Source organism: Protomyctophum bolini, assembly GCF_963924005.1.
Source record: "Protomyctophum bolini genome assembly, chromosome: 19".
NCBI lineage: Eukaryota > Metazoa > Chordata > Actinopteri > Myctophiformes > Myctophidae > Protomyctophum > Protomyctophum bolini.
This window is the reverse complement of record NC_137880.1, coordinates 6,996,664-7,006,940: the sequence shown is the minus strand read 5'-3', so window position 1 is coordinate 7,006,940 and position 10,277 is coordinate 6,996,664. Positions and strand designations below refer to the sequence as shown.

At 48.2% G+C, this 10,277-nt stretch overlaps 1 protein-coding gene across 1 annotated transcript in view; it reads right to left on the bottom strand.

Moving 5' to 3' along the window:
- Window positions 1-1,785: 1,785 nt before the first annotated feature.
- The window catches only part of tmem200a (transmembrane protein 200A), a gene marked incomplete at its 5' end in the record, with an annotated part of 10,907 nt that continues 2,415 nt past the window's right edge, over window positions 1,786-10,277 (bottom strand). Inside the window, 2 exon segments of the mRNA XM_080790244.1 lie at window positions 1,786-4,868; window positions 7,753-7,955. Coding sequence (XP_080646370.1) covers window positions 3,522-4,868; window positions 7,753-7,955 — 1,550 coding nt within the window. The 3' untranslated portion in view covers window positions 1,786-3,521.

Genomic DNA, 10,277 nt, shown 5'->3' with positions numbered 1-10,277 from the left:
AGCGACGGATAGCGTTCCGGAGAGTTCAGTTCAGTAGTCCATCCATAGCTTCGATGAGAACCGGAGGGGGGGGTGAATGCACGATGACTTGTCCCCAGAAACGTGACACTCGCGACGGCACACGGAACACAACCTGTTTTCACCGCTTCGACAACTTGTTTCTCATATAAACTTTAATTTCTATCACAAAATATGCTATGGTCTTGCCAAATATCCATTCATATTTCATATACAGCCCATATTCAAAAAGTTTATTTTTTAATGCGGACAATTGGGTCGGACAGCTTTCCAGAGGGTTTTCGGTTTTGTAAAATGAGCTCAACTCCGCCTCCTCAAACCACGCTGTGCTCTGATTGGCTACACGCAGATTTTTAAAGCTCCAGCTTTTAAAAGCTGCTTTAAAGTTAAGGTCCGGTGAGAAAAAAAAAAAGCAAAAACAAAAAAAAGCTATTCTTCCAGCTTTTAAACGCAGAAGCTGTTCAGCATAGAGATAACATGGGACGAAGAAGCAGAAGCTAGCTTCTGCTTCTTCGGTCTGAATGGGGCTTAACTCTGAATTCTCGGTGCTGCCTCATTATCATTATTATTATGAATTGTCTTTTGAGCATGCATGTCCACACAGACTGCCTTTACACAATTGCAGGTGGCCGCATCAGTCCGACACTCTATACCCCAAACCGCAGCGCATTATGTCAGACCGACGCACTGCAGCGGAAGCGAGTGGCGGTCGAGTTTCATAACCCCCCACCCCCCCCCCCCCCCCCAGCTTCCGCATGGCAGATCCCTAATTGTCCCCATAGAACGTTTACAAAAGTATTCATTTAGAGACGTTTACGTCGCGGACCAAAGCCAACTCTCACATAATAACAGCGACACGCTATAGCTTTTCGTAGCTGTTGTATAGCAGCTACAATGTCGGATGTTTTCCATTGAAAAATTAATGCTAGACAGACAGTATCTTTGTATCTGCAATGCATGCCAGCGTGAACACAGCTGAATGCTATGTTTTTTTCCTGTCTCTGCTCCTTTGTTGTCAGAACAAGCATACAGTGTTCCCGACACAGCTCATAAATCCACGTTATTTGTATACTTCCTTAGATGGTTATGTTCATGTTGCACACAAGTTGTGACCGAAGGTCATTTTCAATGAGCTCACAGCTCTGGCTGCAGGAAGGGCATGATTTAAACTAAGTGCTTTTTCTTTTTTTTTTATCTTAATGACCACCGAAAATATTTACTCCATGACTTGAGCTTGTGCGTGCGTGCGTGCGTGCGTGCGTGCGTGCGTGCGTGTGTGTGTGCGTGCGCGCGAGTACACGCAGTCAGACACACACAGAGTTTGGAAGGTGAACAAAACATGAATTCCCAGGTTGTTCCAGTTAAAATGTCAAAAACAATGAGGAGTCTGTGCTCGCTTATAGCATCTTGCACTTCTCTGTAACTGCTCCGGGACGTCACACTAATGATTCATAGTACCCAGCGTTCCATTCGGGGACGTGCAGAGAGCGTTAAAGAGGCATGGGGGGGGTCTGAATTCTCGTAAGGCCAACAAGCAAAAAAAAAGCCAAAATAGCAGATTTTGTATGGACTCGTGACATCTACTACTATACTATTCCATGAGAATTAGACGGTGACACTCGCACGCACACACATACACATACTGTACACACGCACACACATACACATACTGTACACACGCACACACAGGTACACACACACACACACACACACACACACACGCACGCACACAATCAATAGTGGCTCACAGACAAATCCTCTGTATTGATTTATTCATCCGTATAACTCCAGGTCGGGTTGCATTACTTTACACTTGTGTGTACACTTATATGAGACGGCAGTGAGACGGCATGAGTGAGACGGCCCTGCAGCCATTGCGCCGCACGTCGGCTTGGAAACAGCGCCGCCCGCTGGCTTGAAAAGGAGGAGACGCAGAGGTGGAGGAGGTGGCAGAATCGAGGATGCTACTATTTCTCCACACACACAAGGTGAGCTCAGAAATGCTAAGACGACGATCATCAGTCCTGGTTAGAAGGTGTGAAGGGGGGGGGATGACGCTGAGACGGGGTTGGACTATAGGGCGTTAAGCAACTAGTCTATAGTTGTCGTTGTTGTTTTTTACATAATAGTTAAAGGTTTTATGACATTCATTTTCATTTTTTTATTTTATTTTTTTTTATTTTAGGTTTTATGACCTCAATTACACCCAAAAAACCTGAACTTTGAACATTCAGTGGATTTTCTGTGGTCTGAAGTTTTCTTTGGGGTTTGGAAGCCTTTTGAGCTACAATGGAAACAGGCAAAACAGTGAAAACAGTGACATCTGCTGGCAAATCCCATTGACATATATGGGATTTGCAGGATCTTACATCACAAACTGCCGGCAAATCAGAGGCCTGTTTGAGCCAGAAAACCCCAGATCACAGAAAATCTATACTGAATGTTAAAAAGTTCATGTTTTTTGGGTGCAATTGAGATTAGAAAACCTAAAAAAAATAAGAACAATTCCAAAACCTTTTTTTTAATGTCACAATCCCTTTAACAACTAGTCGACTAGTACCCCCTCTGTACGTGTGCAGAGGAGGAATGAGGGAGGGGTATACAATGGGAGAAGGATGCTGAGGATGGAGCTGCCTGCAGGGAAGAAACGGAAGGCCAAAGAGGAGGTGAAATGGATGCGGTGAGAGAAGTCATCCCTGGTGGGACTGAAGGAGAACTATTTGATTTGTATGCGCTCTCTCTCAGAGGAGAACCTTTGCATCTGAACATCCTCTATTCGCCATGTTGCGGCATTAATTCCCAGCACGCATTCCTCAACACAGTTTAGTGTTCAACATGTCTGCCTCATTTCAACAGTGCATCCACTTCCAGGGTTCTCCTACAACACTGCAACACACAACGACTGGATGTGGACTGGACTGCACTTGTTAAAATACAGAAAAGCTATAGGCCAATGTTACTAGACTTGACAAGGCAGTTCCAAAAGGATGACACCCGTGATGTCCCAATTAGCCCAATTGATGTTTTATCCTAAAACATACAAATTCAGATTGAATCTTATCTATCTATTCACGGCGCTACCATAGTTGAAACCCTGTCGGAACTGACTTAGAGCTTGACTGTTATGCGTGATGGTTACGGTATCTTCATTCTGAGGTCCTTTTTGTTTCATTTTGGATGAGCTCTCTGAGATGCGGTTTTAACGGCATCTCCAAGACAACCCACCCAAACGTGTGACGTAATGCCGGTATGTAACACATGTAATGATACATGTAAAACTGAGCATATTGGGGGGGGAAAAACCCCCTGAAAAGTCTCATAGATCCAAATATCCAGCGCGGGGTGTTTGTGTCCGTCAAAACAAACGGAAACTCCTCCAGCTTTTTGGACGCCGCTCGACCAACCGCCCCGCATAGCGCGCCGAACGGCACGACGACGCAACGAGGCGCTAAACGGTAACCGGACGACGACACAACGAGCGCGGGGCTTGCGCGGCGTCCCGCTCAGAAGCGAGTCTCGGAGCTGCCCCTCTTCAGCGCAGCGCCGCCGCCGCTGTTGAACTCGTCGTCGTGCTCGAAGCTCAGGTTGTTGTGCGACCTGGATATCATGAGGAGCTTCTCCCTCTTGCTGTAGTCCCTCCTCGCCGAAGCCGCCGCCGCCGATTCGGCCCCCGACCTGTCGTCCCCCCCCGCCGTCGTCCCCGTCCCCTCCTCCCTGTCCTCCAGGAGCACGTATCCTTTGCTGCCGCGGCTACTGCCACCGCCGCCGCTGCTGCTGCTCCGGTCGAGGCGGGGCCAGCTGGGGTGCTTGCGCTCGATGCGCTGCTCCTGATGATGGTTGTGATGGTGATGGTGATCACGGCCGCCGAGCACGCTGAGTGCGCTGAGCGGCACTCTGCGCTCCTGCAGGTCCAGCGACTTGGAGTGTCCGCCGCCGAGCGTGTGCACGAGGAGGGAGGGTGACGGCGACGACTCAGAGTCGCCCCACGGCCGCTGCTGCTGCTGCTGCAGGTCCTGGTGGCTCCTGCTGGCGGCCGACCCCGCCCGCCGCCCCGGGGACAGCAGCCAGCAGCCCGAGGTAGAGGACGACGACGCCGCCGGAGAGAGCGAGGAGGAGGAGGAGGAGGAACGCGGCGAGCACGTCGCGGAGAGGCTGCGCTGCAGCAGCAGCCGCCCGCCGGGCGGCGGCTTGAAGGAGGACGCCTTGGCGGCCACGGTGGTGGCGGCCGCCGCGCCCGGCACGGCCAGGGAGAGCATCGTCGTCATGCCGGTGGGTGGGGGGCTCGTCCCCCCGCCGCCGCCGCCGACCGCCGCCCCCCAACGCGACGACCTCTCCCGCTGCTGCTGCCGCCTCATCGGGCCCCTCTCGTCGTCGTCCGCCGCCCCCCCTCTCGTCGTCGTCCGCTCCTCCTCGGTGGTGGTGACGATGGCCTCCGTCTCCGGCTCGTCGATGACGCAGTTGTTCAGCTTGATGACGGGCAGCGTCGTGAACGCCGACGACAGCGAGGACGACGCGACGGAGAACGACGCCCCTCCTCCCCACTCCCACCTCTGGTACTCGGCTCCTCCCAGGAGGCCCTCCTCCTCCTCCGCCGAGCCCCCCGCTCCTCCTCCTCCGCCTCCTCCGCGGTGCAGAGAGAAGGCCAGCGTTGGGGGGGCGGCGCCTGCGGCGGGGGGGGGGCTCTCCTCCCCGCCCCCGGGCTCCGACGGCGCGTAGAAGAAGGAGCCGCGGCGGAGGAGGAGCGCTGCTGCTTCGTGCGGCGGCGGCGGCCGGCGGTGCTTGTTGTGCTCCCTCTGTCTGAGGCGGTGGATGTCGATGACCGTGGAGTACATGTCCCTCATGTGGATCACCTGCAGGGCGGAGACAGCGTCACACAATTATTAACCCATTTTATGGCCTGGACATTTTGGGCTATGTATCTATGTCAGTCGACCTGGAAGCTCGTATAGAGCGCCACTCGGTGGCTATAGTGAAAAAGGCACGCCTGGACCAGCTGGCGCCAGCGGGCGCCAGTCAAAGTGTTAATCACGAGGAGGTGAGATAATTAGTTATAAGGCGATACACCTGAGGTAATGCCGCGGTCACCTATAGTTCACCATCTAGACCCATAGCTCAGTTAGCTCATCTCCATTCATAGTAGGCTATACAAATTGCTTCACCACAAATGTTGACCAGATTTGACTGAGAAAATTACAGCTTTTCACCAGAGAATTAAATGAGTTAATAGCACATGCAGACTCTTCACATACTAGAGCATGTCTGAAATATGTGTCAGAGCTGAAAACGACATGTGCATATGAAATAATGCCCAAACATGTAGCTATAGGTGTAATGTTAGAGACCCACAGAAGTGAACCTTTCAAGCCTGTTTTCTCAACGGTGGACGTCACGGTCCGAGGTGGCAGTAAAGACCTCTGTTGGAACAGTTACCCCCCCCCCCCCCCCCCGTGACCCGATTCCAGATAAGCGGTTGAAGACGCTATAGCTGTGACGTTTACCTGGTATGCTATAGTGCAAAAGGTCGAACTCGGGAGAGTTAAAATGGGATACAACGGAAACACTCAGGCGGTGAGGAGAGTGGACGATGAGAGGAACGGGAGAGGAGGAATCAGGATGAGAAATGTGACCTCTGTATTGACTGTGGACGTAGATGAGTCTATTGTTAGTGTCCTTCACGTTTATAGAAGAAGAAAAAAACAAAACAAGCACGCACACAAAAGTCCTCCGGGCCCTTTTATTTAGCTGGCAGTGGCACATGGAATCATACAGTCAGAACAACTGCAGCTGAGTGGGTAGAGAGAGAGAGGCCAGCTGGCAAAGGCCGCCAGAGAACCGGAAAGTCGTCGGTTCGATCCTTGGCTTGCTCTGCCCGTCTATACGTGTCGGAAACTGCATGCACTTAAACCTCTATAGCCTGCAGGGGTCCACCTATGCTTTCTATCCGCTGGGAGAATCTAGACGCAGCTGCGCGTCATGAGACTAATGAACTAGAGCGACAGAGAGAGAGAGAGAGAGAGAGAGAGAGAGAGAGAGAGAGAGAGAGGAGTGTGTACGGGTGTGCGTGTATGCGTCAATTTAACAAAGGTAGCAGACGATCAGAAATCAGCAGAGAGTGATCGACGTTTGCGCTACGCTTTGCCGAATTGAAGAATTGGACTCGGACCCCAGACTTTTTTCTTTCTCCCTGGAAATAAAAACGGCTGGGTTTCCGAGGCTACTTAACCTCCAACACTAGCCCTCACCTCCCCTCAGCTCATCAGAGCTATCTGAGCAGCCATCAGCTATGAAGAGAATATTATGTAAAAGCAATTTCCTCTCGGGGATAGGACGAGCAAAATGCTTCCCCAAGTGGTAATACAACAAGTGCCCGAAGGAATTTGCACAAGTTTGTTGATGGTAGGCTATTCTTTATATAAATGCTAATGTAAAGTATACATTCTCTTAGTGACTCATATTGCATTGCGTGGAGATTAGCGAACATGAATGTCGGCCACTGGGCTATGCTGCATGATTGTTCTGGCCTGTGACAATACAGTAGCTTTCTCTAGGTGCACGTGTGCGTATAGGGCTTTAACCCATTCAGGCCTGACGTCGAAAAATATTTGAGGCACATTTTAACGATTTTTTAAAAAATAGCAGACCCTACAAGTTCATAGCTATGACCAGTGGTCCTTAAACCATTGTGACCGGGAACCCATTTTGATGTTAGCATCATGTTATGCTTTAGCTATTGGAAAATAGCAGATCTACAAGCTCATAGCGCGCCACCGAGTGGCGCGCTACGAGCTTGTAGGTCTGCTATTTTTGAAAAATCGACTGACATTTTTTAGAATCTGATCTCAGGTCAGAATGGCTTAATCAGACCAGTGTGTTGTCCAGTGGAAACCTCGTATGAATCTGATCTCAGGTCAGAATGGGTTAAAGGAAGTTCCAGGGGGTCCCCAGCTAAATGATGGAGCCAAAACGGAACCCTTTTGGGTCTGTATAGCTCTGAGAGTTAAATTAACGTTGATTTTACAATATAAATTGGGGGTATAGAAAAGAAATGCCATTAAATGGACATCCGTAGACTAATGCATGTCAAACCGGGGGGTTCCTTCAAATTAAACGGGTTGAGAATCAACGCCAGAGCCGTAAAGATCTTCTCTTATGGGGGTCCCTGGCAGGGCATATCTCTTCAAATCGGGGGTCCGCGGGGCTGATTATAGTGTCAATTTGGGGGGGGGGTCGGTCCTTGACATGAAAACGTTTGGGATCCACTGCAGTGTATACAATACAGAATACAGTACAGGAGCACAGTACAGACTATACACTACAGTACGGTATAATATCACAATACAAGTATACAGTGGTGTTCCATTCCTTACTACCGGCCTGATACCTAGAGGTACTTTTCAAGGCAAAGGTACCTCCGGAAGCCACACCCTCTGATGGGTGAGATTGAGGAGGAAAACGAGTGGGATGGTACTGTACAGTTGCACCACTTCGTTCACACGGGGTGGTGCGCGACATATTCCCCCCATGTTATATTGTATACAGTGGTGTTCCCTTCCTTACTACCGGCCTGATACCTAGAGGTTTCTATAGGTACTTTTCGAGGCAAAGGTATACCTCTGGAAGCCACACCTCTGATGGGTGAGATTGAGGAGGAAAACGAGTGGGATGGTACTGTACTGTTGCACCACTCCGTTCACACGGGGTGGTGTGCGACATATTCCCCCCCGCCGTTTATACCTTGGTCTCCCGGTCTCTGTTCTCGTGGAGTATGGCGTTGGCGCAGATGAAGATGAAAATGCCGATGCCCATGGTGAAGGGCCCCGCCATCTTCATCCGCTCCGAGTGGCGATGGCGCTCCAGGAAGTGGGCCAGGAGGCCCCCCCTCCTCGACGCTGTGGCCCCCGCCCCCGCCCCCGCCGCCGCCGCCGCCGACGAGTTACCTAGCAAGGTAAAGGAGAGACGGCATTATACGCCATGTTATAGACCATTCTGACCTGAGATCAGATTCTAAAAAACAAAATGTATTTTTCCGTTTTCTGAAAAAGCCATGTTTTCTATGTGTCAGTCGTTCTTCGATTCTTTTCAAAAATAGCAGACCTACAAGCGCTATGAGCTTGTAGGTCTGCTATTTTTCCAATAGCTAAGGCATGACGTAATGCCGACACCAAAAGGGGTTATAGACCTGAGGACAATTCTACAACATGTCTTCTACAGTTTCTGAAGAAACCTCATGTTTCTATGTGTCAGTGGTTCTCAAACATATTCATGACAAGGACCCCCAAAAATATTGTGTAATTGGCCGCCGACCCCACCCCCCCCCCCCCCCCCCCCCCCCATCTGAAAATATGTTGTTCCAGGGACCCCCCCCCCCCCCCCCAGAAGCAAAGATTTGAGTTAAAAACGTTCACTCTGAAAGAATATATATTCAAAGATTTGAGTAGTATAACATGATAATGCTTAAAACGCCAAAAGGTGTTCCCGTTCAGAATGGGTTAGAGAGCAGTTGGTTTTCAAAACCAGTTGGTTCCGGTTCCGGGGACCACCAGTGGTCCTTGAAGGGGTTCCAGGTGGAGAGTGTAAAATGAAAACCATCTTCATTTTACACTCGCAAGAGTTAAGCTATTGTTAGACATCTGCGTCACTTAATTTACAAAGAAGTCTACCACAATTAGAGAAACGGCGAAGAATTGGCAATTTTATATCCAAACGAGAACAACCTTGTTTATAGTTTTGTCGTCTACAATGCAAAATCTCATCAAATGGTGGTCAGTGCATCTGGACTCTCTCAAGCGGAAACGATGAACTGGAAGCAGCTGATATCTCCATAATAATTGCGAGTTGTAGTCTTGTTAGGTTGAGTTTACACTTGCGCTGTGGCACAGCTTAAATATGTCATCAGTCTCGCATTGATCCCGCCTCTATCAATGTTCTCCTATAGCGGTTTTATTGTCTGACTTCTGTCTATTGTGCTTTTTTTTCCCTTTGTTCTTGTTATACAGTAGGGGAGAGCCGCCTTGGTTGTAACGCTTCACGGTTGTAACATGGACGTTATCTCTTGATTGGTCAACGCCACCATGACGCCATCGCGTCAGTATGTGTACAGCAACGTACTCTACGTGCCCAGGAAGTTTGAAGTGTTTACCTTCATCCTGCGGGGAGCTATTGGCGAAAAACTGACTTTTTTCAAAATGCGTATAATTTTACACCTGGAGTATTTGTGTGCTACAAGTTTTTTCTTTGGTGTTGGTGAATAAAAATCCACATGGATGTCTTCATGCTTATGTTCTTCATTAGTTTGCATCGTGTTTAGACGGAATTCACGTTCATTCTAGTCTGTAAGCAACGGCAAAGAAAACTTCGGAGGGAGGGTCAATTGTAACATGTGTTACAAATGGTCCGCTTCCATTCAATGCCATTATAAGTAATATTTACATATTTGACATATTGGCCAATATTATATGTTCTAAAATTGTATTGTATTGTGTAGTGTATTCTAAAATTAGTTTAGGGTTGTATAACATTGTACAACTCAATCAATCAAACGTTTGTTTAATCAATGTATTTCCCCATTGAACTGAAAAAAAAGCCCAAACTGGTACACCCGATACTATTTAATATTTCCCAATATGTTTGATACATTTTCTTATCACATCCATGGTATGAAAACAATGCTAAGGAGTTGCTTCAATGAAATATAATTGCTTTAACCTGAAAACGATATGTTTAATGGTGTTTTTTAGCGTTGTTACATTTATACTCCATGCTGTTACAATTAATCCGATATGCGCAGCAAATGTAACACTGAAACAGCGTCCACGTTCGGTTTAATAACTCCCGACCTGTTTTATCAAAAAAATAACTTGAAGTGGTTTATGGTAGCTGACATGTGTAGGTCCGTTGCCTGAAAATATTACATGTGTAGCTAAACGGATCTCCGAGTAAAAAAATGAAACGTGCAAAATGTTACATCCGTGGCGGATCTCCCCTACATTTCCGTCCTTATTTCACTGTCCCTATATTTTATCTGTATTCTAATGTTTAAGATCTGCATGTTCAGTATGATTGTTTTTTCTTTAAACAAACAACTATGAATGTATATAAACATGCCTGGAGAAGCCACTTGCGAGCCCCTGGAGGGTTTTGAGGCTTTCTCCTTCACATTTTTTATTGACCTTTCCGAAATATTTTTGTACATGAAAATAAACAAACAAACAAAACAAACAAACAAACAAACAAACAAATATCTATTTACGTCCTGCAAG